General features: G+C 54.3%; 11 protein-coding genes across 11 annotated transcripts; 5 read left to right on the top strand and 6 right to left on the bottom strand.

Annotated features, from left to right (window-relative positions):
- Positions 1–110: 110 nt before the first annotated feature.
- On the bottom strand, positions 111–1,767 carry NCS54_00720900 (MFS domain-containing protein; the record flags this gene model as incomplete). The annotated part of the gene is made up of 3 exons (XM_053152640.1): positions 111–761; positions 821–1,521; positions 1,578–1,767. The coding sequence occupies 3 exons, from the start codon at positions 1,765–1,767 to the stop codon at positions 111–113; spliced, it is 1,542 nt and encodes a 513-aa protein (XP_053008615.1).
- A 1,500-nt stretch (positions 1,768–3,267) lies between these two features.
- On the bottom strand, positions 3,268–3,966 carry NCS54_00720800 (Hypothetical protein; the record flags this gene model as incomplete). Its single annotated transcript, XM_053152639.1, has 1 exon — positions 3,268–3,966. The coding sequence occupies one exon, from the start codon at positions 3,964–3,966 to the stop codon at positions 3,268–3,270; it is 699 nt and encodes a 232-aa protein (XP_053008614.1).
- Positions 3,967–5,060: 1,094 nt separating this feature from the next.
- On the bottom strand, positions 5,061–6,547 carry NCS54_00720700 (DUF676 domain-containing protein; the record flags this gene model as incomplete). The annotated part of the gene is made up of 3 exons (XM_053152638.1): positions 6,452–6,547; positions 6,074–6,373; positions 5,061–6,020 (listed from the first exon to the last, which is right to left on the bottom strand). The coding sequence occupies exons 1-3, from the start codon at positions 6,527–6,529 to the stop codon at positions 5,061–5,063; spliced, it is 1,338 nt and encodes a 445-aa protein (XP_053008613.1). The 5' UTR covers positions 6,530–6,547.
- A 1,202-nt stretch (positions 6,548–7,749) lies between these two features.
- On the top strand, positions 7,750–9,774 carry NCS54_00720600 (Exonuclease domain-containing protein; the record flags this gene model as incomplete). The annotated part of the gene is made up of 1 exon (XM_053152637.1): positions 7,750–9,774. One exon carries the CDS (start codon positions 7,750–7,752, stop codon positions 9,772–9,774), a length of 2,025 nt encoding a protein of 674 aa, XP_053008612.1.
- Positions 9,775–10,082: 308 nt separating this feature from the next.
- NCS54_00720500 (Prohibitin) lies at positions 10,083–10,969 on the bottom strand (the record flags this gene model as incomplete). The annotated part of the gene is made up of 2 exons (XM_053152636.1): positions 10,083–10,589; positions 10,640–10,969. The coding sequence occupies 2 exons, from the start codon at positions 10,967–10,969 to the stop codon at positions 10,083–10,085; spliced, it is 837 nt and encodes a 278-aa protein (XP_053008611.1).
- A 223-nt stretch (positions 10,970–11,192) lies between these two features.
- On the top strand, positions 11,193–12,005 carry NCS54_00720400 (Cytochrome b-c1 complex subunit 8; the record flags this gene model as incomplete). Its single annotated transcript, XM_053152635.1, has 4 exons — positions 11,193–11,341; positions 11,490–11,515; positions 11,720–11,897; positions 11,948–12,005. The coding sequence occupies exons 1-4, from the start codon at positions 11,289–11,291 to the stop codon at positions 12,003–12,005; spliced, it is 315 nt and encodes a 104-aa protein (XP_053008610.1). The 5' UTR covers positions 11,193–11,288.
- Positions 12,006–12,562: 557 nt separating this feature from the next.
- On the top strand, positions 12,563–13,344 carry NCS54_00720300 (Ribosomal-L7Ae domain-containing protein; the record flags this gene model as incomplete). Its single annotated transcript, XM_053152634.1, has 2 exons — positions 12,563–12,872; positions 12,932–13,344. The coding sequence occupies 2 exons, from the start codon at positions 12,563–12,565 to the stop codon at positions 13,342–13,344; spliced, it is 723 nt and encodes a 240-aa protein (XP_053008609.1).
- A 397-nt stretch (positions 13,345–13,741) lies between these two features.
- On the bottom strand, positions 13,742–14,339 carry NCS54_00720200 (Hypothetical protein; the record flags this gene model as incomplete). The annotated part of the gene is made up of 2 exons (XM_053152633.1): positions 13,926–14,339; positions 13,742–13,876 (listed from the first exon to the last, which is right to left on the bottom strand). Exons 1-2 carry the CDS (start codon positions 14,241–14,243, stop codon positions 13,742–13,744), a joined length of 453 nt encoding a protein of 150 aa, XP_053008608.1. The 5' UTR covers positions 14,244–14,339.
- A 1,470-nt stretch (positions 14,340–15,809) lies between these two features.
- NCS54_00720100 (FCP1-like proteiny domain-containing protein) lies at positions 15,810–17,367 on the bottom strand (the record flags this gene model as incomplete). Its single annotated transcript, XM_053152632.1, has 2 exons — positions 15,810–15,961; positions 16,017–17,367. 2 exons carry the CDS (start codon positions 17,365–17,367, stop codon positions 15,810–15,812), a joined length of 1,503 nt encoding a protein of 500 aa, XP_053008607.1.
- Positions 17,368–20,021: 2,654 nt separating this feature from the next.
- Positions 20,022–21,493, top strand: NCS54_00720000 (Hypothetical protein; the record flags this gene model as incomplete). The annotated part of the gene is made up of 3 exons (XM_053152631.1): positions 20,022–20,119; positions 20,180–21,352; positions 21,406–21,493. 3 exons carry the CDS (start codon positions 20,022–20,024, stop codon positions 21,491–21,493), a joined length of 1,359 nt encoding a protein of 452 aa, XP_053008606.1.
- Positions 21,494–22,318: 825 nt separating this feature from the next.
- On the top strand, positions 22,319–24,550 carry NCS54_00719900 (Hypothetical protein; the record flags this gene model as incomplete). Its single annotated transcript, XM_053152630.1, has 1 exon — positions 22,319–24,550. The coding sequence occupies one exon, from the start codon at positions 22,319–22,321 to the stop codon at positions 24,548–24,550; it is 2,232 nt and encodes a 743-aa protein (XP_053008605.1).
- Between the last annotated feature and the right edge of the window lie 190 nt (positions 24,551–24,740).

Here is a 24,740-nt window from a genome sequence, read left to right as displayed (position 1 = left end):
GAAGTCACTTCAAGTTCAAAGGCATTCGCCTAACATACTCTGGTATTCATATAGCCACTAAACATAATCCACATATCTTTTACCAAGCCAACATGTTTCCCAGTGATATTCTAGCTGCTGTAGCGGAACCCCTTGTCCCCAACATCCGTAAGGTCCGAATCAACTGACACACCAATCTGAGTATGGCTTCCTTCACCCACCTGCGAAGCAGACAAATACTCAATCTGTCCCTCAGCCGCCTTTCCGTCCCGGAGGCTGTTCTCTCTCTTGACTAGGGTCATGTAAATGACGAGGGTGACGATCAAGGCGGCCCAGCTGGTGATACTGAGGATGCATCCCTTAGTATATCGCGGCGCATCCTCTTCCTGCCAAGCCTGAGGGCTCACGATGCATCCCACACAGTACGTGATGAAGAATCCAGCACTAACGATACTCTTCTTTGTGTTTCCCTTGACATTGCTAGCCACGAGACTGGCACACGCGCATAGAGGTGCAGAGGAGCATGAGGCAAGCCACGTCGAAGCAACGATGCCCCAAGAGGCGCCGCCGTTGACGTTGACGGGGAGAGCGAGCAGGATTGTGGAACCGGCCAGAGGTATCAAGGTGAGGCCGATAGCTGTGTAGACTCGTGTGCCAGGTAGGAGGAGAGGGATGATGGCTGACATCCAGACCGTGACGAAGTTGATGGCGCCGCCGGGAAGACCGACCAGCATAGTGCGGAACTTGGAGAAACCGAAACCGTTGATGACGAGCGAGGAGAACTAAAGACTTTTGTTAGTATCTCTATCATGAAGAAAGATGGCACAATTTGGACACTTACCTTGAGAATAGGGGTAGTCAAAGTGACGCACAGAGCCATCATGAAATACAGCCAGGTCAAAGGCGATGACAATGCCTCCCACATCTGCTCCTTGTCAAAGTGAGCCTTATCTCTGGTAGACCGATCAATGGCCAATCTCCTCGTAGCGATCTCCCTCTCCCTCTCGTTCAAGAACCACGCGGTTGTTGTATCCCTAGGCATCAACAGCACAAAGACAATACCGCAGGCAACAGTCAAGCCTCCGAAAACGAGGAAGATGGCTCGCCAGCTCTCAATAGACATCTTGGAACCACCAACAGCGTACATCAGGAGGGCACCAACGATCTGACTGATTCCATTCATCGACATCCACGTCGCCACTCGAATCGGGTGCTCGCTTCGGCGATACCAGTTGGAAGTGATGATGACAAAGGCAGGGGAGACAGCAGCCTCAGCGAAACCCAGAAAGAATCGCGCGGCGGCGAGACCGTGAAAGTTCTGAGTTCCTCCGATGGACATTTCAACACCGCCCCAGACGATGATGGTAGCGCCGACGAACATTGTGATGTGGAAGCGACTGAGGATGTAGGCGGCGGGGTATTCGGAGGCGAGCTGGCCGAGGTAGAAGAGGGATACGACCCAGGAGAACTCTTCACCGGTGAGCTTGAGATCCGTCTTGAGGCCAAAGACGGCGGCGTAGTTGATGGAGCCCTTGTCGAGGTCTGCAAGAAGATATGTCAGAGTTGCTTCAGATGGCGATGGAAAGGAGGTTACTGGCATTGGAAGAAGTAGACAAGAGCCATCAGGGGCATTATGACTCGGTCCAGCTTGCGTACGAGCTTCCTCTCTTCTTCAGGGTCGATATCTTCAAAGACGGCAACCTCATTGTTCTGGTTGTCAAACTTTTCCGGCTGCTCGATAGCCTCAGAACGAGGCTTCTCGGCAGCCGCATCCTCAAAGGTTGTCATTATGGAAAATGACCTTTAAGAATGAGAAGAATGTGGAGGTATATCAACGATTTGGAGAGTAGAATCCTTGAAGATAGGGTAGAAGTAATAGAGGGGGAGCACAAGTGAGGTCAAAGTGTAAAACCGAGGGAAGGTGCAGGTACTCAGAACTCTAAGACAGGGAGACCAAGCGTCATATTTATTCTGCCAAGTGATTTCAATTGACACAACACCCGATGTCAGCGTTTTACTCCAAAATCCGCCTCCTCACGACGACCAAGAACAATTTGGATCTCATACCCCGTGGGGGAACTGAAGATAGGCGCACGTCCGGAACCCCGTACTTCGGCAACGACATCCGGCGAGAAGGGAGTTTCCACAGGTCGTACCATGATCATCGAGCCTCTGCTCAACACGCGGGGACGAAGTTGGAGTTGTGTGGGCGGAATCTGGGGCGAGTGAGGAGAACCCCTGGCGAGACACGATTCGCGAACCCACGGGGAACTGGGGGCGAGATGCTTCTAGTTCTCGGGAGGCTATGTGGTCCTCGGATGTGACAGCCGGAGGGTCAATTTGAGTTTGAATGTGGTCAAGCGGTGGAAGAGTTGTGGTGGTTAGCCGACTGAGATAGGTCGGCTATATGCCTAACCCCCAGTTCACTTCCACTCCTCCGGAGTATCGTCCTGCAAGAAACTACCTTGAACATGAATAAATCTCTCATCCCCCCAGTTGAACAAGCTCTGACGCAAGACGATGTCGAGGGGACGAGAATAAGTTTCAATGTACATTGGTGACGCCATCACCAGCCATGGCTTTGAGGGGAACCTCACACGACCCTCACACTTACAACATTAATCCGAGAGCACAGTCTATTGTCGTTCGTCCTGCTGATCTGCCTTTCTTCCGCCTTCCTGCTGGATAACAAGTTTGCTATTCACTTGTTCGAAAGCTAAGGTAATAGGAGCAAGTCTGAGTGGGTGGTATACAACTCCTGAAAGCACTTCACTAATCACCAGGTGCAAATATACAAGACCACACTCCATTGGCAAGATACTAACATGCCCAGATGCCAAGCTGAACATAGACCCCTTGGCACAGTAATAGGGTATGCCGTTCGACTCGTCACCACGTGAGCTTCAACATCAAGGGGCACCAAGACATGGTTGATTCGTTGGTTCTTATTCCATACGTTTTTTCATACTCAATACAAGAGAGGGGATGCCACATTTGATCGAGGCGCGTCGTGTCGCCGCACGTTTTCCGTTCCCTGAGCTCGTCCGGCCCAATTCCTTTCGGCGCCTTTTGCCTCGATGCCTCCCTCCACACCACCTCGTACCGCCTTGGATATACCCAAAAAAAAAAAGACACTGTGCGCCGGGCTGAAGAAGCAATACTAATACAATACAGGGTACATGAATCTTCCGTCATGAATCGAGCGGGAAGGGTCTTTCCAATCCCGTTCCAAGGCCGTGTCACGCGTGTGAAGTCGTTCGTTGTTACAGTTGGATCGTCCTGTCAATCTCAGGCGATCTGTCGCTGGCGTTCTCTCCGTAATGTCTCGAGGACGCTCATAACGCCGTTGTTGCGTAGCCTCTCGAGCACGAGTCGCATGCCATCACGGCTCTTGCCCAGCTGGTCCTGGGTCTTTGTGGAAGCCAGGCTCTCGATGCTGCGCTGAATTCCTTTAGCGCCCCAGCCACCCATGATGCCGTTCTTGAACCAGCCATCCTCTTGGGCCTGTCCCAGTTTGCCGCGGATCTTCTCTCCAAGTCTTGACCTGAACTGGACCATGGTTGTCACAGCGGTCTCGTTAGGGTTCATAGACACTCCTTCGGCAGGGACATTGAACTGCTGCTTCTCAATGACAGACAGCACACCCGTAAAGTTGAGGTTCCGACTCTCAGACTTCATCCAGCCCTCCTTGATATCGACCACACTGGTCTCCAGGATGTACGATGCCTTGTCGGCAGAACCGCCTCCAGTAACACTGGTGGGCAGCAGCTTGTACACAGCTCCGGGCATTCGACTCTTCTTCAGGTGAATGCGAGTGGTGTGCAGCCGGTGCGTCTTGGGGTCGACATAACTCTCGATGGTGTCGGTGCTCAAGACGTGGGCGGCAAATGGGTTGAGCTGAGGAGACGAGTATCGGAGGAAGAAGGCGAGGGTGACGGTAGGGAAGGGGTGAGAGTAGGTATGGTTTGTCGTGTGCGTGAGAACCATTGTCGCAGCTGTCGAGCAAGAGATGCTCTTTCAAGTTGGGAAAATTGTCCGAAGAGGCGCTGGGGAAGAGGGGACGCCGAAGGTCCAATTGGTCGGGTGGCGGTAGGTCTGAGCTTCCAGTGTACAACACAGCTCCAAGTCAATGTCGTAGAGCTCCCAATGCCCAATTCCAATCCCTATGAGCCGATTGCTCTGCTGCGATCTTCAAATTGGAGATCTCGTCGGGGAGGTTGGTGGTAATGGAAAATTGAGCCGGCGCCTCGGCTTAAGACCAGGCCGAAAGCGATCACCTATCTCCGGGGGCCGCGCCGCCGTGGAGACAATCAAAAAAAGCCGGAGCTCGCAGCTATGTCGGGCCGCGAGAGTTTACAACATGGGGTAATTGAAAAAGAAAAAAAGAAGTCGCTGATGGCACAAGATGGAGATAATAAGAGGAGAGGAAGGTGGGCTCTCGCGACCTCGACAAGCAGAGCGGCAGGGGAAAGAGGCAAGCAAGGGCAGTGTGTGCTCAAGGCTCTCTTCTCCGCTGTGGAAAAAAGAAAGAGGGAGGAAGGAGCGGAGTGGGGTGGAGGCGAAAAAAGAAGGAGCAATCGGCTGATTGAGATGCGGCACAACGGCCACAGCCAATCGAGAGCTGCTCGATCGGCCGAACTCTTGACTGACGAGCAGGGACTGCTGAGCTCGTGATTGGTCACAAGTGAGGGGTCGGCTCATCCAGAGCAAAAGGTTGCCAATTCACACGTGATGCAAATATATCACGGCGTCATTACCTCCGACAATTCCGCTCTCAGATGACCGTCTGTGAAGTTACAGTGCTGCGACACCACGCCAGAGCTTGACGCCTAATGCGCGCCACAGTATCCGAGCAATGGCACTTGAGCAATGTCCGAGTCAAGTAAGAACAATAGTAATTGCCAAGATATTACTGGTGTGTCTAATAAACTCCAAGATTCTATCCGTGTGCTCCAAGTACAGTACCATCCAAAGACACCCCAACTCCAGGCAAATGAAATGCACATGTGTATCCCCCTCATTAGATGTCATCTCGCTCTCCCTGATGCTCACGCCAGCAGTGTCCATGCGTCAGGCCATGTCTAAATCAAGAACTCGCTCCCGGCGTAGTGCTTCAGCACCACCCAGCCCTCTTCGAACCCCTTCTTTTCAAACCGCACAATGATGGCGGCATGGGTATGTCTATGGTTCTGGATGTGCACGGGATACTTGCGCCAGCCGAGATCGTCCAGATTCCGGATCATCTCGAACTGATACGGGGCCAGTGCAAGCGTCGGTTGAGCAACTGTCGACATTCTGCGTTCTCTCCGGATCACAGTGCGCTGCTCAACATCCAGGTGCTCGTCCTCTTCCTCATCTTCCGTGCCAAGGTACTCTTGGTTCTGTGAGCTGTTGATGGCCTCGTATGTATGTTCCACTTCTTCGCGGATTTCCTTGATCCACATGGACATGCGATAATCTTCGACGTTGAGGCCGCCCTGTCCCATCTCATGCAGCTTGATCCGGCTGGAGCTGCGGATAGTCTGAATGACCGAGTTGATCAAGAAGGCAACCACACCAACTGGAACAAGTACACCGATCGCTAGCATGAACGGAATGCGCTTGAACCACTTCACGCTTGATGCGTAAACCGTTGATAGCGTCGCAGGAGTTTGAAGTTTTGGAAATGGCGCAACCGGGTTGTTCGGGTCAAGCAGCACGCCTTCGTAGCCCTTCAGGTAGTTGAGCTTGACCTTTTCCAGGTTCGTATATGGGTCCGTCTTGGCGATGCAAGTCGTGTAGTATACGGCGCTTCGATCGTTGATGGTGTTGGCGTAGAGCGTACGGCGCTTAAACTTGCGCAGACCAGACGTAAAGATGGAGTTAGGGTCGGCCAGCACGGAGAGGAGGGGTCGGTCGGTATCGCGGAACTTGTCGATGGTGAAGAGCTGTCGGCCTGACATGGAGAGCGTCCTTGCGCCGAGGACGTTCCAGATATGGTTGTGCCAGCCCTTGAGGGGAGATCGGACGCCGAGATGGGGAGATGCGAACGTAGTAAAGTTCTATTGTCGCAATGTCAGTATTCGCCAGTCAAGTCCAAGTCTGGGAGTCGCACCATGCATTCAAGAGTGTCGAGAATTCCCTTCGCATAGAGAAGACCGACAGCATATCGCGACACCAACCCTCCAAGAGAGTATCCCACTATGCTCAACTTGGTGATCTTGCCGCCCTCATCCTCAATCTTGCGCAACTCGCGCTCAATCTCTGCGCAGACGCGCTCGCCCCCACGCTCAATGCCATCGTAGGTAAAATTGCCGCTATTCTGCTTCGCAAGCAAAAGATAGAGCTCGTCATAAGAATACTGTTCGCGCAAGGTTTTGGCAATGTTGCGCATATGGCTTGGATTTCCCCAAAGCTGCACGCATCAAAACGGTTGTCAGCCATCAGTGGATGACGTAGTGGCGATCTTCCAGGGGTTCAGGGGATTGCTTACACCGTGGACCAGGACGCAGAGATGATCAGCCTTTGGGCTTCCGCCGGTGAGATCGTCCATAGTGACCGAGGCTGTCATGATGAGATAAAAAAGCAATGATGGGAAAGTGAAGAAGGGAATAGAGGCAGCGGCACAGGGAGGAATAATAGTTGAGATATCTCAGGAGATCCGCCCCAACGATCGGGGTTTCGGGATGATTTGTCGTGCGTCTGCAGACACGGAGTTAAGGCACTTCAGGCCCCGCCAAATGACGATGAGAGTCTGGATGCCAACCAACACGCGGCCTTGTGCTAGATACGGTAGTGAAATTACAGAATCAGCGATGATTACGTAGGTTCCAGTTCGTTACAGGCTGAGCCGAGTGCGACTGCGGTTCAGCTGAATGCACTAGATGACGCCCAAGGGGATGGCTTATGTGGCTTTATCCCAAAGTCCGCTTTGAAGCTGCGGACTTATCCAAACTCCAACATGGATGATGGAAGCGGCTGCATATTCCAACTACTACTATCTACAGCAATGGCTATCGACCTGGATGTAGAACCCACGCAACGTATCTTGGATAGTCCATTGACTGGTCGTATGTTGGTCCCTCTATCACGCCTTTGTTGGGAGCTTGGCAGTCACATCTCTTTCAAGAAGCCATGTAAAGGACAAAGAAAAAGAACCTCCTAGCACTTTAGGAGTAAATTAATTATCACACGTCATCTCGTGACCTATTCCCCAACTCGACAATGGATCCTTGCTCTCATAATTCAGTCAAGATAGGCGCTCCAAAGTGCCAATGCTCGCTGAGCCTCCTCTGTAACCATGCGTGTTAGTGGAGTTCCTCCGCGTGCAACAGGCCCCCGTGTTGCCGCTCTAGTCTCACAAGTGGGTCCCGTCCCGTCTCTTTCAAGGGAGCAACTCAGCCTTGGGTTGGAGCTTTCAACTTCAAAGCACGAGCTTCATCTTGCACTTGAACGACATCAACACCTTTGACACGAAATAAAGAGGCGCGAACGCGGTGACATAGTGTTCAACGCGTCTTAGGAAATGCTCAGCTCAGCATTTGGCTTCTCTTTCCCCCGATAGCACGGGTTCTTTCAACAGCCGCCAAGTGGATCAAAGCTCCCCTTTGTGTCCTCAGCCAAGTTTGACAACTTCACCCTTATTTCAACGCTCAGTGAGAGTTTTCTTACACGTGCTATCTGCAACTCACAAAGGTCTAGCTGCACCGTCTCTGTTGCAGCTCTTTTTCGCATGAACCAGCCCAGGAATCTTTCACCAATCGCCAACGTCGCGTCCTTAGCGCCGTCGCCATGAGCTTGTCTCTCAAGCACATCCCTTGTCCAGCCGGCAACAAATGCACCGCCTTTCATTGCATCTTTGGCCATGAGAATGATCAGCCTGCCGCCCCAGCAGTGCCAGCTGCTAGAGCTGAGAACAATGGATCGCAGACCAAGGAGGCCACTTCAGCCAACCAAGAGGTTCCACGAAAGCGCATGAGAGCTGACCCTGCGGATTCACCTAGAATATCTCAAAATTCTAGCCAGGCTTCTTCTGGAGTATCCCGTGTAGGGTCAGCGGATGCGCTGGCCACCCAGCCCAAACCAGCAACCAGTAAGGTCAGAGACCCCGACCGTCCAGTGTCACCTCCGTCCTTGAAACGAAAAATTCCCATATCGAACAAAGCCCAAGATGAGACTCCAAGGGCCTTCTCCAGAACAATGGCCCAGCCAGGCTCCAGGTCCATCAGTCAATCACGCTCATCGCCAGCGCAGAAGCCTGCGCCAGTCAAAGCCAAGAAGGCTGAATCACTGAACCCTAGGCTTCTTAAAAGCTCTCCTGCCAGCCACGACATCCGTCTGAGGCTTGTCCGGATGCTTCATCAAGAGTTCACCCGGCTAAACACAGAGCTCAAGAAGAAGAACAAAGACGGCAAAACGGACCTTACCTTGTCCGATCAGGATCTTATTGTTCGAGCCCTGGATGAGGAGGAGCACCTCGCCGTCCACAAGGCAGCCGTCTATTCAAACGTCATGAAAAACAAGGTCATGCAGTACAAGCGCATGAATGTCGACCAGTGGAGGACAGAACGGGAGGAGGAGAAGAAGAAGGCCGCGCTCGAGGCTGAGGGCAAGGACGCTTCCGACGTGCCAAAAGAGATCAAGACAGGTCTAACACCAACTCAAGAGGTTGAGCTCACCAAGCAAATATTGACGTCGATTGAAAAGTTAGCAGAGCACGGATATGTCCCTGTTGTCCCCACAGAAGAGGCCATCGAGAGGGCGAGGCAAGGCGTCGAGGCGGCCAAGGGGTGGGAGAAGTGCGACCGCTGCCAGCAGCGTTTCCAGGTTTTCCCAGGGAGACGTGAGGAAGACGGTGCCCTCACATCAGGCGGTACATGCACCTTTCACTGGGGCAAGACGTACATTGCACCCAAAACCCCTGGCGACAAGACCAGACAGCCCAAGCGGTACCAGTGCTGTGGTCAGGAGGTGGGAGACTCTGTCGGTTGCTTTACACGTGATCACCACGTCTTCAAGACTTCAGATCCCAAGAGGCTTGCATCTTTACTCAACTTTGCAGAGACTCCAGAGAACCCGTTAGCACCCACGGATAGAGCTGTGGCTTTTGACTGCGAGATGGGTTATACGGTCTACGGCATGGAGCTGATTCGGCTGACAGCGACATCCTGGCCTACAGGAGAGGAACTATTGGATGTCTTGGTCCGTCCTCTTGGAGAGATCCTCGATCTCAACTCACGTTACTCTGGTGTCTGGCCAGATGACCTCGCCCAGGCCGAACCGTGGTCCGCAGACGACACCTCCAAGCCCGCCAAGAGCAGCGACGAGAGCGCCAGCGAAGACGGCGAGCTCAAACCTAAGAAGAAGAAGCTCAAGGTCGTCTCGTCCCCCGAGGTTGCCCGAGACCTCCTCTTCTCGCTCATCTCGCCCAAGACGCCCCTTATTGGGCACGGCCTGGAGAACGACCTCAACGCCGTCCGCATCGTGCACCCGACCATCATCGATACGGTGCTCCTCTACCCCCACAAGGCCGGTTTGCCCTACCGGTACGGACTCAAGATGCTCATGGACGTCCACCTCAACCGCAAGATCCAGCAGGAGACAGGACCAAAGATGCTGGGTCACGACTCAGCCGAGGACGCCAGAGCAGCGGGTGATCTTGTACGCCTCAAGATTCGCAACTTATGGATGGACATGCAAAGGGATGGTTGGAAATTGGTTGATGGGAAGTTTGTAGCTCCTCCTGGAAAGGGCAATGGAGGGGACAAGGGGTTGACTGAAGAGTTTATTGAGACTCAATCTAGCATAGTTCTTTGACGGGTTAGCAACATCACCGGTCGATGAGGCTCTGTAATACTATTGGAATATCGCGGCGTTCAGTTGAAGACTTTGGGTCAAGTTCACAGTACATCTCACTTTAAGCTTGCTGCGTGCATTCCCATATGAAGAGTGTCAAACTTCACAGCCGATTACACGTTGCGAGATAGGGTTGGTATTCCCGTCTGGTCTCGTTCTAAAAATACAGAGTCGGCGCTCATGAATAGCCATTCATTACCAACGATAAGCGGGGAGTTCCCAGTCATTTCTTTCCCTTCACCCTTTCTTTACATGATACATTCACTTCTTTAAGCCTTGCCCACCGACAACAGGTACTGACCGCCCTGCTTTCCACCAGGCAGGTACGCCACGTTGGGGTTCGACGACAGAGTGGCGGCGATCTCTCGGCTGGCCTCGATCTTTCGGATCTGGATGAGGCCATCACCAGCCTTCTGGATGGCCTTGCTGATGGCGTCGGCAGACTCGGACTCTCCCTCGGCGCGGATGACGTTGGCCTGTCGCTCCTGCTCGGCCTTTTCGACGATGAAGCGCGCCCGCTCGGCGTCCTGCTGGGCAATCTGCTTCTGCTCGACGGCCTTTGTGAACTCGCGGCCGAAAGTCATGTGGGTGATGGACACGTCCTCCAGGGCAATGTTGAACTCGGCGGCGCGGCGGGTCAGGTCGGCGCGGATGCGCTCAGAGACGGCCTCTCGCTGGGTGATGAGCTCTGCGGCGTCGAACTGGGCGACGATGGACTTGAGGACCTCGTTTCCGATGGAGGGGAGGACTCGCTCATCGTAGTCGATGCCGAGGTTCTGCGGGGGTCAGCTACTGTGCAAGATCAAAAGTCCTTCTGGAGCCTTACCTGGTAGATCTTGGGGAGGGCCTTGACGTTTGGCCGGTGCAGCACTCGCAGGGTCAAGCTAACCATCTGCAAATCCTTGCTGCCCGTCGTGGTTGCGATGTTCCTAGGCTTGGTCCGCACGTCAAAGATGACGCTCCTCTGCAGCCAAGGGATCAGGAAGTGAGTGCCCTCATTGACAACAGTCTCCTTGACACCGCTCACTCGGTCAAAGATGACTGCCCGCGTTCCACCCTTGACATCGTAGATGGCCTGGCTGCCAATGAAGAAGGCGGCCGAGGCCGGCACCGCCATGCGGTACATCCAGTTGAGGGCTCTCGCAGCGCCCGCCATTGTGATTCGTCTCCGTTAATTCCCTTGAATGTTGATCGCCTCGAGAGTTGGCGGGGTCGAGCTCTTGCTGAAGCTTTTCGGATTCGACGGACGGCGATGATGATTTGAAGCTCTTAGCAAAATCCCGGCAACATCCGCCCTTCAGAAAGGTGGGTGGTTTGCGCTAAGCCCCATCGGGAAAGCTCGGCTGACGGGGAGCCTGTCCGTTTTCTTTGAACCATCAAAGCCCGAGAAATCCTGCCCTTTTCTGTCCGACCACGCCTCATCGACTCCCCAAACCTCCAACCAGACTCTTCGAGACTGCAAAACCGTCGAAAAAATGAGACCGACTCAGATCCTCCGAAGCGGCAACGCTGACCCCGTCAACGGACAGTACGTGCATCGCGCCGAGGGGGAGGCCAATTGGTGACGCTGCCCAGGTTGCGGCTTTTCCACCTGGAGAATGCCGGACTACAGCAACACCAAACGCCCTCTCTACGTCCCAATCGCTCTGGAAATTCATGCTGACGGTTCTAAATAGCTACCTGGGCAACTGGGGCCACTTCGGTAAGTGCCTACTTTCACGAGATGCGAACGAATTCGAACTGGATCGATGGACGCGACGGACGTGACGCAGGAATGGGATTGCGATTGAGTCGACATGTCGCCATTGTTCAATGCGTACACTGGATCAGCATCTTTGAGGACTGGCCTCGGCCATTCGGAGGACATCAGCAACAGGAACGAGCAAAGTGACTAACTCGACATCAGGTGGTGAGAAGCAGCGAGGTATCGTCACCTACGGTCTGTCCGCCAACCGACAGAACCCCTGGGCCGGCGCCACCCACGCCGCCATCTTCAACACCTTCCGCCGAACCAAGAGCCAGATCTTCTACTGGCTTCCCCCCATGCTGGCCGGTTACTACATCATGGACTGGGCCGTCCACCGGTACGTCCATCATCTGGCAACACGAGGACACGAGACTAACAACCTTGCAGAAGCGAGTACCTCAACTCCAAGGCTGGTCGCGCCGAGTTCGCTGACGAGGAGGAGTAAAGTGTCTGATTGGAAAGGAAAACGAGAGCGGATGTGTTGGAGAGGGTCCTCTGGCCTCATTGTACATCAATACCTAGACTCGGTGGATGCAATAGACGATTGTCACACTATTTCATATGTCGCTATCAATATTGTCAGACTTAATTGGTAAACAATCATGGTTGTGAAGTGAGAAATCAGTTCAATCGCATGTTCAAGAGTCTTGTCATTGCCGCGCTCTAAGCATATCCACTGGTAATAGACATTGCCGAGCGCTTGATTGGACTGGCTCCAAAACGACTGGTTTTGGGGTCACGTGACTATCCCCGGAGCCGGCAGTACGAATCGCCGAGCCTCAGCGCGCGGTAGCTCCCTCACCGAGAAAAAAGTTGGGCTTGCAGAAAAATTTCTAGGTCAGTCGAGGCTACAAGACACGGAACCGTTTCTGCGACCACCGTCCCCAATTGGCACGCAAACTTCGCGCAAAGACTCGGACAACGATCGCGGATCTCCATCCTTCCTTTCATTAATCAGAACAAACCTTCCCGGAGCTCCTCGAGACCTCACAATCCGCAGCCATGGCCGCCGAGAAGCCCGACAAGAAGGAGAAGAAGGACAAGAAGCGAAGCGACGAGTCCGGCGTGTCCAAGTCCAAGAAGGAGAAGAAGGACAAGAAGGACAAGAAGGAGAAGCTCGCCGCCGCCCTCGAGGAGAAGCTCGGCCAGGAGTCCGCTCCCAAGGTCGCCGCCAAGGCTGCTGCCGCCGAGGACTCTGATGTCGAGGAGGACAAGGCCGCCGACCTGCCCCTTGAGCGGACTGTCGTTCCGTTCGCCTTGCCCGTGGCGGACGAGAAGGGCATGAAGAAGGTCTACAAGACTATCCGAAAAGGTACGCGAAAGAGTTAAGGGGTAATTGCGAGTGATTGCATGCTAACACGACACCCACAGCGGCCAAGAACAACACGCTCAAGCGCGGTGTCAAGGAAGTCGTCAAGACCCTCCGAAAGTCTCCCCCCTCGGCTCCCGGCTACACGTCGTTCCCCGGCGTTGTCATCATCGCCGGCGACATCTCCCCCATGGACGTCATCTCCCACCTCCCCGTGCTGTGCGAGGACCACAACGTGCCCTTCATCTTTGTGACGTCGCGAGCCGAGCTCGGCGCCGCGGCCAAGACGAAGCGTCCCACGTCGGTGGTGATGATCATGGAGAAGGCCGACGGCAAGAAGAAGGAGAAGGCGGCCGACAAGGACGGCGAGGACGACGGCGAGGCGTTTGGCGAGAGCTACGCGTCGCTCGTCAAGTACGTGCAGAAGGAGTACGGCAAGCAGGCCTTCTGGGTCAAGGGCGGAACCAAGTATTGAGGTGAAGGCTAGAAGAGGGAGGGGATGCAAAGCTTAAACTCTGTGGAATGGTTGTTTGAAACAAGTCTGGATGTATTATACCAGAGGATCCAGTCCAAGATGGCTGGATGAAGGGCTTTGGCGGCGTTCAGGTATTTACAGCTTTAAAAATGACATGATTTGATAGGTCCTTGAACAGATGGTCGCAATGGTGAAGCTCCAGACTTTCTTCTCACATTCACCAGGAGGGAAGCACATTGTTTACTTGTTGTATTACTGCCTCTCGGGCGTTTCTGTAGGTACATGATGGATTCCTCTTCCTATCTCACACTGGCCATCTCAGAGCCGGATAATCAAATTCATCCTTTGCCAATCCATGGCTTTCAACTCAATTTCGTCATTATTCCCCATTTGTTATTTACTCAAAGGGGTTGGTTCGGGTTCCCCACCAGGTCAAGAAGACGGACAGACCCAGAGTCTCGATGAGCTTGGTGGCCAGGTTGACGCCGACTGTGTCAAGAGGTCGCTTCTCGACAAAGATCTGAGAGATGTACTGCAGCAAGTTAGTCAAGGTCTTGTGGAAGGTATTTAGATGGACATACTCCAGGAGCAGAGGTGGCAAAGAAGATGAGAGATCCCAGGTAAGCAGCGCCCTTGTAGCTAAGAGTACCGGTAGCGTTGATCAGGGCACCAACACCATAACTCTGCAGGGCGGAGCCGATGAGCGAGGAGCCCCAGGCGAGGGCGGCGCCGGAAGCCTCCTTGGAGCGGATAAACTCCTCCTTGGTGTTGGCGAGCTTGGCGCGCTGGTAGGTCTGGCCAAAGATGGGGGCGAGGACGGCGAGCTCGATGCCGTGGTTGAAGGCGGTGCCGAGGGCGATGGCCGAGGGCTTGACGGGGGGGAGGTAGTGAAGAGACATTTTGATTTCGTGAGAATAGGTGGGTAGGTAGGTAGAGAGATCTGTGTGTAAGTGTATATACTTGGTGTTGTGAAGCTTCAATTGAATTGGATACAAAGATACAAGAAATCAGTCTAGAAAAAAAGGGAATCTCCCCTCACTATTTGTACTTTCCTCTCCCTCCCCGATCTCGATCTTGCTTCCCCCATTTCGCATCATGAGCCCGTGGCTTGCCCGTTTCCCCTTGTGTCGTCACCAGATGTGATGATGTCACCATTTGGTGAGACAAGATGCGCACTTGAGAGACTGGGCCGTTTCCGTTCCTCTTTTTGCTCCTTTTTTGCGGGGTAAACTACAGATGGAGACGCTTCATATGGTGGAAATGCTCCGGATTTCCCCATAGTTCATTTCCCCCTGCCAACTTTTCCTGCTTCTTTTCTCCTGGTACCTGACGTTGACGACTTTTCAAGACCGAGCAGTGGGGTGGAGGTTGGTGATGGATGAGGGGAATGGGCAACTCTTAGCGGGACCCAGCTCCTTGGGCGGGTGATGATGGTGTCACGGCGTCATTTTATCCACTGCATTTTTTCCCCATTCATTCCCTCGGCTTTTGTCTTCCAAGGCAAAAGACATGCTCCTCCTTCCGGAAACAATCCCATCGTTTGCCGAAAGAGGGTGCGGCAGCAGCCGGGAGCTGTCAACCTTGTTGACCTCTTCTCTCGTCTTCCAAGTTTAAACATCCATGCCTACTCAAAAGCTTGTTTTCCCGTGTCTGCTTGCAGAGATGTGAATCTTGCCAGCTGAAGAAAATTCCATGTTGGTCTTGTCCATATTCTGTCACTCGGCGAAACTATTCAGCAGTGTCTCACTCGAGGCCACCATCTCGGCCACATGGGAACAACACCAGACCCTGTCCTTGACGAGGGCGGCATATCCCCTACACTCCATGTGTTTGTTGCAGTGACGGGTGATCGAGTTGGACATGACATAGTGGATGGACCCTGATTCTTTCATGGCATCTTGACTCCGTGCTAGGTAGCTTTTGGTGTTTTCTCATTGCATCACAAGACACACTCCCCCAGCCTCACCCTTGATCCAAGGGTTGACCAACAGGAACTGGCGCCTTCAGACAAGGGCGTTTCAGTCATTCAACCGCCGCCTCCAAAACGCTCATGTCTCACCCTGCACATCATCACCATCAGTCATTTTCACTCTCAAAGCTCGGCATGATAAACAAGCCAGTGAGATTAACCTGGCTCAAACGCTAACTCGGTTCCCTCGAGAGCCGCTGGATAATTCCCTCGCTCTTCGGTACATACATACCTACCTACCTAGACACCTTCATGCCGCAAATGGCAGCTCAGAAAACAAACTCCCATCCGTCTTTGTAAAGCTTTATCTGTACAGTACAACTGAGGGTGGCAGGGGCCTTGGCCTTGTCTAACACCAAGCCCTCTCCCCACCACCTCTCAATCCCCCACGTGCTCTGTCGCATCGCATCGCATCGCACCTCTCAACTCCGTCCTAAAACCTTCAATCACAAACCCATCATTAGTGTACTTCCATCTTTGAATAACTTTCCATATTTCATGCCATGTGCTGTCCGTCTTCGCCACCTCGGAGCGCAAGCAGCGCTCTCACATCATGTACATATTGCAGTCCCTCCAGCAGAGGCACCAGATGCATCAGGTCTGTATCTGTTGGGTCGTTGATCCAGCCTTGAATCGGGATAGCATTGTCTGGTCCTCCTGTTAGCTCTCTGTTCTGCGTAAACCCCAGCTTGGATCTCCTCACCTTGGTGGAACAGATAGCTCAACGGACTATTGTCCAAGATCATCACGTTGCTCAGGTCAGACTCAACCGAGCTCAGGTCCTTGATGAACGCTCCTTGCCGGAAGGTGCAGTGCTGGCGGTAGTACCGTGCTGAGAAGAATTTCCTCTCCGTCTCCAGCCAGTCAATCACTGGATCTGCGTACTCCTGAACCGACGCCGTAAACACTACCAGGTTGTACCACTTGCACACCCGGCGTAAGAACTCGTCGCAGAACGGTCGCTTGTTGACCCAGTATAGTATCGGGTGCTGCGGCCCGATCGATGTCTGTCCACCAACCCCCACGTATGTCGTGTTCAGGCGCACCTCGACCATGTGTCCTGTGCTCATCCTGCCTCCTTTAGACATGCTGTGAATCAGTGTCTCGTCGAGGTCCAGAATCAGCGTCTTCTGCTGCTTCGTCGGCGCTTCGATGTTCAGATATGAAGGCTGCCGCCGAGGAATGAGAGGCCGAGGAGGTGCCGGTGTCCTGGGGTACTTGGTGAGAGCTGCGATGGGAGAGGTAGGAGACTTGAGGTGTGCCGAGAGATCGCCACTGCCCAAGTCGCTTGCCTTGGTGCGCGCGACGGCCGACTGCGTTTTCCTATGCTTCCGTTGCCTGAGCGCCTCGTCACTGTTGAGCTTGATTCGAATGGATTTCCGGCCGGGGTTGCCCTCCTCTGCGGGTTGCAGTGATTTGGACCGCGCGTGCCGTCCAAGGCTGCCTGATCGTGATCCATCCGATTCCGATTCCGATGAGAGTCCTGATGATGTTGTTGAAGATCCTGATACTGGCCTGGGCCGCGGTGCTAGCCTTCTAAATCCTGTAGTCCGCCCATGCTCCTCCTTTTCAGAACGAATCTCGGTCTCATCCATATCTTTCTTATGTCGAGTTCCTCTATGAAATCCAAAAAGCTTTCCGAATTGAGTCCATGGCGCAAAATTGCCGTCCTCGTCGTAAAAACAAGCGATGAGATATACGCCTGGGGAGGCCAAGGTCGCGAGAACCCATCGGATAGATCCGATGATGCTCGAGGCGAGTCGGCGAGGGATTGAATGCCACCACGAGCTTCGCTTGCTGACTTCGCCGGTATCTCCCAATAGGGGCGTGGCCTCGCTGGCATAAGACTTTTCCGTGTTGAACCGCGATTCGTCAAACGTATCTTGGGTGAAGGGGTCGACGTCGTGTCCGGATGGTCTATCATCGGATTGGGCGAGGGAAGGATCGTCTTCGGAGGCAATGCCGATGCCAATGGAGCTTATACTATTGGATCGCGATTGGCTTGGGCTCGGGGGAGGCGACACGCGGGCCGTGATGATGTTCAAAGAGTTCATCCTCACGAGCTAAAACAGTCCATGGGGTAATGATGGGTCGTCCGAGAGGAGTCGAGAGAAGGGGGCGAGGCAGGGCGAGACAAGGCGAGGGATGGATGCGAGAAGTGAGTTGGAGAAATCGGCGGGTCGTCGGGGGATAAGATGGATGCGCAGCGCAGACGAGTCAATGTCGAAAAAAGAAGAGCTCGTTCGCTCTCGGACGGCAAGTGAAGAGAAAAACGAGTGTCAAGAAGGCATCGAATGCGAAAGGCGAAGGCGAAAAAGGGCGACGACGGCAAAAGCCCAAGGGGCGCAGGGCAGCTCCGCGATTGTGGTCAATTCTGCCAGGTGAATGCCATACACGGGGAGGGAGCAAAAGGAGGATGAAGAAGACAGACAAGCCGCAAGGACGTTGGAGATGGGAGGACAGATACAGTCCAGTCCAGTACAGTGGCTGTTGGTAGCGCAAATGGTGACACTTGATATCCGTGCAGCGAGACACTGGCGCAGAGGCACTGACACTGATGAAAGACTCAAGGTTACGCCCAGGCCCAGGTATGGTAATGGTAAGGAGCCAAGAGAGCAGCGACGGGGACCTTTAGCTTGTTGGATTTGTGGCGTTGAGCCGACGAGAGCTCTGGAACCTTGTTGGTGGACTAGCAGCCAGAAAAAAAAAGCAGCGCTAACTGGCAGCAAGTACCGTCTGGCTTCGCGGAAATCGGAAATCGCAAAGTAACTGGAAAGGGCCAGGACAGGCTATCAACGGGTAGGGCGGCGGGGGGTGGAAGGGGGAAGTGATGGACTAGAGTTGACGTTGGGGGGACTAGAAGAATAAGGGAGGCCACCTCGGGGCCGGGGGAGAGAAGAGAACAAGATCGGATGGAGTATCCGTAAGAGAAGAGGGGAAGAAGTCGGGACAAAGGCCGCGCGCGCAAAGGAGAGAAGATGACACTGGAGCGATCAAAGGAGCGAGCAACCCCAAGGGAAGGGAGTGAGAGATCGAACGCAGGTGGTTCGACGGATGATGGTTGAGGAATGGTTCACGTGTTGGGACTCAGGTGCCGAGATGCTGGGGGGCTGGGGGGCCAGAGTTGTTCTGGGGGGTGGTATTCCAGGCGACTCTGGCAAACGTTAGTGGACGATGTCCGCTGAAGCAAGGCTACGAGATGCTGAGGCCCCTGCTGGTTGGCGGGTCCCCTTGGATGCCGCGGCTCAGCGTTCACGTCTCTCGCCCGAGACCTTGATTCCCCCTGCTCAAAGCCCCGTGATGGTAGATTTCTGGCCTCTTTTTTCTTGTCTAGTGGGGCATTAAACTGCGGGCAAAGAGTTTCGACACCAACCCGACGTAATTGCAGAATCTGGTGGGGCGTCCCCAACTGCCATGGGTTGCGAGCTTGGCCTGACCCTCTTTCACTCTGTCATTGGAAGGCCTTGACGATGCAGAGACCGGTGAGGGCAGTTGCTTCTTTGGGACGGAATAGCGCAGTGTGAGTTCCGCACAGCGTGGATCTATTCCTCCTTCGTTTTCGTATCAGTCCCCATCCCATCCCAAGCAAACAGCTTGCTTATCCGAGGATGCCGCTGTGCGTTTTGAGGTTGTCTGATGAGATTCTGCAGGTTGCCGGGAGCTTTTACCGTATCGGTTCAACGGCACATGGGAACTTCGGTGTGTTTGGAGGGCCGGGTGAAGAAATCCTGCAGGTTATACAAGTGGATAACTGGCTATCGAAATTATTCAACAAATGCCAAGCAAATAGCATCACAAGCTATTCTTCTCTGAGAGGTCTTTGTTTCTTCCATCGTTGCCTTTTCACGTGGTCTAGAGATCCGGTCACAAGTCTCTCAGCCCTCGGTGGCAGGTAAACCCGCTAATCTAGGGTTCATGGTGAAGCAGTTGAAATCTCAGATACTGGCGGGAGACATGGTACTAAGCGAGAGCATTAGCAATTGAAACCCTTTCACTGGGTGGTCTTATCGAGCATGTCCATTCTTGGCATACTGAGCATGAATGACTGCTGGCTCGTGTATCATGCTTCAGGTTGACTCGAGCATTGACAGTCAGTCCTGAGGTGGCCAACTCATCCAGAGCTAGCGACAATGACAAGTCATCAAAGCAGTTTCATACATGGGCGGTGACACCCAATGATAGCAGTATACAAGATGCAATATCTCTCTAGAACGTGTCCTCTATCTCATATCTCCTCATGGTCCTGCTGATACTGCCTTCAACCCCAGTGACCTTTTTTGCCCTAAGATGCTCATCCATGTCCCTGTCTCTTTGTCGTCATGGCTTTCCACCACCTCGGGCGGACCCCACCGGGTGACAAGGCTGAAGGCGCCCCACACTTTTTCTCAGAGGCCGACAGCCTTGCGCAAAAAAAGGTCCGTGGGGGGAATTGATTGACTCACTCATACTCTGAAGCTGCACTGCACAGCTTTGCTCTGTCCAACAACGCCCAGTCTCGACTCGGGAGTAGCGCCACATTCGACATCTAGTACTTCAGAATTTGAGAAGTATCATCCAAGGCTTTGAAACGGTTGCCAAGTCTTTAAAGAGATTCACGACTTTCCTCGCCGTCGATACCCCTCCATCTTGTGTGCACCCCGCGAAGCAGACATCCCACACCACATCCCCAGCTCGCGCTAGCTGCAACACACTCCAGACGCTCCTCGACATGGCCCCTCACCCAACGGGCTTCGCGCCCGATCTCGAGAAATATCTCAAGTCTCTCAAGGGCCAGCCATTGGAGGCTTCGGTCGAGAGCCTCATCTCGTGAGCCATATCAGCATTCCATTGTGCCATTCGTTGCTAAACATTTGCGAACCGTATCAGACTCCTCAAGCGACGCCAGATCAAGGGCTCAGAGCCTTGCGCCGTTGCAACCGCCCATATCCTTCTCCAGGTCGTCGCCCGCTCGAAATGGTTCAACGTTGACGGTCTCATCGATAATGTGTCGAGGATCGGCCGCCGCCTCGTCGAGGCCCAGCCCAAGGAACTTGTCATTGCCAACATTGTGCGGCGAGTCCTAGGCCTTATCCGCGACGAAGCCGCCGAGGATAGAAACGAAGCAGCCTCTGAGACGCCCAGCGAGGCTCAGGCTACCCCGACCGACGCTGTCCCGAACCCAGACGCTCTGGCCCACCAGTGGCCTCCCTCGACATACGCGAAGCAAGATTCCGCTGGCGACTACATCTCCAACAGCGCCAAGCCTCCGCCCCCTCGACCTGGACCCTTGTCCTCCTACAGCTCCGTCAACGTTCCCAAGACCCTTTTCCACCTTCTCTCAGTTTCGTCGCCTAGCGATGCCGACCCTAATATCCAGGGATCACCCCTGGGTCTCTCTGGAGCGTCAACACCCTCATGGAAGGCCCCCACTGCTCAGATTCACTCTTTGAGATCTGAGGTCATCGACGGTATTGAGGAGATTAAGGATGAGATCAGCCAGGTCGATGACCAGATTGCGGCTTTGGCCGAAGTTCAGATTCACCCTGGAGACTACGTTCTCGTACACCAGCCTTCGCCAACTGTGGAACGCTTTATCCTGCGCGCAGCTCTTAAGCGTCGGTTTACAGTCCTCATTGCCACTGAGCCCCCCCGGAAAGAGACATCTGAGGTCCAGCACGCTTCATTTAGAAAGAAGCTCACATCCGCCGGGATTGCGGTCATCAACATCATGAACGGAGGGCTTATGGCGTACATGTCACGGGTGGACAAGGTGATTCTTGGTGCGAGGGCTGTTGTTGCCAACGGCGGTGTTGTCGCCGATGCAGGCGCTGCAGCAGTCGCTCGAGCAGCCAAGGAGCAGGGCAACGCCGTGATTGTTCTCAGCGGTGTGTACAAACTGAGCCCAGAGAACCCCTTCAACGAGGAGTCGTTGATTGAGTGGGGAGACTCGGCCAGCTTTGTCAACTTTGCGGATGGACCCATGGTGAGCGGCGTTGAGGTTCGGACAGCGGTGACTGAACTGGTACCCCCCGAGCTCATTGACACCTACATCACCAACCTGTAAGTTCCACATGAAGTGATTGTGCTTGAGGTAGACGCTAACATTGAGGCAGGGGCACACATTCAAGAGACCACCTGTCGGTCCTCATCGCGGACCATTACAAGCAGGAGGATGTCGACTTTCACCTGTGGAGCGGGTGATGGGTGCATGTGCAGTTGAAAAAGAAGAATGTGTAAAAAGTTGATTGCGTCCTATGTCTCGGCGTTTGAGCGAGGTTCATGATGATGCGTGCGTGAATGGGTGAAATGGAAACGAAGCGAGGTAATTGAGAGTGCCTCGAATGTGATGATTTGATACCTACTCGATCGACGCCAGGGTCTTTTCAGCCCTGCCATATGTCAATTTGGGCATAAGATGGCGTGGAACGAAGCATGACGACTGTTGGGAGATGAAGCGTCGTCCCCAAGTCCCCAGACGGTTTAGCTAAGCCGTCTATAGACCAACCACTGACAGATCAACAAAGTAAACCACGACATGCCACGAAAGACAATACGCAAAATAGAGGCCAACAGGCATGGCAAGGCACCCTCTAGGGCTGATTTACTCATCACCGCCCTTCGGCAAGCCGGCAGCTAGTTGGCGGCCTGGCTCTCGGCCGCGTCAGCAGCGAGCGGCGATTGGACGGGGCCCTCTAGTGAAGAGTCATAGGGCTGGAGGGGGATGCGAATGCGACTTGCGTAACCCCTGCAACTGCCTCAGACCAACTGATGGGATTATTGAACCAGTCAGGGATCTCGTGCTCGTGCGTGCTTCTCGGATATCCGAGCTGCGGTTAAAGAAAAAGGTGCGGCGCCATGTTCAAGGTTAAATCAAACAATGATGCCACCTCGGCCGAGGCAGCCATTTCAGCATCCATGGATATCGGGTAGCGTCTGACCCGACTTCTTATATCATTGGCCCGCCCCTGCGACAGCAGAGAATCTCCCTCCTTCACACCACAACATACTCACACGCACGCCAGCATCATGGCAGCTCCATCATCGACATCAAACATGGCCTCTAATCCTCAGGTCGCCGTCGATCACGACGACGACGCTCCACCACCGCCTTACTCAGAGACCGACATTTACTCCACCACTTCTGGACCTCCCCGATCGCCACTCTCGGCGTCCGGCCCCGCTCATCCCGGCGACGACGCCGCATCCCGGATATCATCCACCTCCACAACCGACCCTGTGATCTTTACCCCTCCGCTCACACCAAACACCGCCAACCCCAGCACACCTACTCAGCAGCACATCCAGGTGCCTCCTTCACCGAGCGCTGCCCTCTACTTTGAAGGCCGCGACATTCCCGTCTCTACTCCCCGCCCGGCGCCCAGGCTGTACACTGTTGCCGTCAAGCCCAGCTCAGTTCCTGAAGATCTACCCTACCCACTGGATTGGGCTCCTCTCTACGACATTACTCACCAAGATTGGGCGACGTTTGTCAACTATCTTCTCCCCGACCATGCTTCTGTGACGAATGAGGCCATTCTCGGCGAGAAAGGCAAGGGAATTGACGAGGGCTCCGACATCAAGTCGGAAAAGCAGATCGCTGATCCAAATGACGTCATTCGCAAACGGGCAGAAGTCGAGGCAACTGTGCAGCAATGGAACGACGGCTTCTTTGCACCCAGGAATGTGAGAGTGCAGCTTCAGGCTGAAGAGCAGCCTCACATGCCAGGAGGCTGGGATACGGCATTCGACGGACCCTCAGCGCCAGCAGAAGCGGGCCCTTCCAGTCAAAGAGAAGCAGGCCCGTCAAACCAAGCCGGACCTAGACCGGCATGGGGAAACGGATGGATGGGATCGTGGGGCGGTCTCAAGGTCGGCAACGACAGTATCCGGTGGAAGGACAGCATAGTCGCCGACAGCAACGGCCTGCGGATCGGAAACTTGGTCATGGACAGCAACGGAATCCGCATGAACGGTCGAGATCCAGGACCGCCCTTTGGACACGGGGAACCGAGTCGTGGCTTCTGCCCGCCGGGACAGCGAGGAAGGACGCGGTCTCGTGGTGATGGGTCTCCTTTTGGACATGGCCATCCTTATTTTCACCCTGGCAACTTCGACGCCAATGGAACTCCTCTCTACCCTGGTCAGCCTGAACAGCGCAAATCACGCTCCCGATCTTCCTCTTCCTCTTCATCCTCGTCATCTTGCTCCTCCAACAGCTCCGGTTCCATCGGCTCTCTCCCAGACTATGACGACGTGAAGGACCAGCAACTGCCCCTCTACCTCGCCCGTCTCGAGGAATGGGTAGCCCGCCCAGGGGAGATGCGTACCAAGGCAGACGTGAAACAGCTCAAGGCCGAGCTCAAGGCTTCCAAGACCAACGCCGTGGATCCCAACCTCGACCGCAAGGCACTCAAGGCCCAGGCCAAGGCTCTGTCGCAGCAATGGCGCACGCTGAAGCGGCAGCAGAAGAAGGAGCGCAGGGAAAGGAGGAGAGACCTTAAGAAGAGAAGGAGAGCAGAGAAGCGGGAGAGGAGGCAGCAGAAGAGAGAAATGAAGAGAGCCCAGAAGGAACACCGAAGAGGTCACGCCGGTCCACCACCAGTCCCTCATGCCCCCCATATGCCCCCCATGCCCGCTGTCCCTGGAGTCAGCGTGCCGCCGCCTTTTGGTGGCCCTGCTTGCTCGCCCTGGGGTAGACCGTCAAGAGGCGGTCGTGGATGCCATGGAGGCCCAGGCCGGGGTGGCTTCTTTGGAGGTCCAGGTCCTTGGGGCAGGGGGTGTCAAAGAGGATGGGGTCACGATGGTCCTCTCGGCGGCAACGGACCACTTGGTCCCAACGGTCCCCTCGGCCCCAATGGTCCCCTAGGTCCTAATGGGCCTCTGGGTCCGAACGGTCCTCTAGGTGCAAATGGACCCCTAGGTCCCAACGGACCACTGGGCCCCGGTGGGATCTTTGGTGGTCGCCGGTCAGTTGACTCCCGAGGCGGTCCGTTTCCCGGGGCCTGGCCAGAAGAGTCCAGTCAAGATGGCGACATCCCACCGCCAGGCATCGCCTCTGCGGCAAAATACAAGACAGCCGCGGGGCTAGAGACTGAGATAGAGGCTAAACTGAAGGACCTCGAGAGCAGGGACGTGACCGAGGGTGAGCGTCGGGCGCTGCAGAAGGAGATTGAGGCGTTGACGGAAAAGTTGGATAATGTTAGGCTTGAGGCGGATGAGGCGTACGCGCGAGAGCTTGCTCAGAATGTTGAGCCTTGATGTGGATGAGAGGGTGATATCAGAGCCAGACTGGATATTTTTCATCGTCTATGCCATGTAGGATAGTTACCACTTACGATATAATGTATACAACGCCCATGAGCGTGAATGATACCATGAATATCATGTCATCAAATGTTTTTCCCCGTTCATCATTGTGCTTCACCTGGATCACACAACTTTTGTCTAT

The sequence above is a fragment of the Fusarium falciforme genome, chromosome 5 (genome assembly GCF_026873545.1).
Source record: "Fusarium falciforme chromosome 5, complete sequence".
Lineage (NCBI taxonomy): Eukaryota > Fungi > Ascomycota > Sordariomycetes > Hypocreales > Nectriaceae > Fusarium > Fusarium falciforme.
Note: the sequence above shows the minus strand (reverse complement) of the source record. Positions and strands in the feature narration are given on the sequence as shown.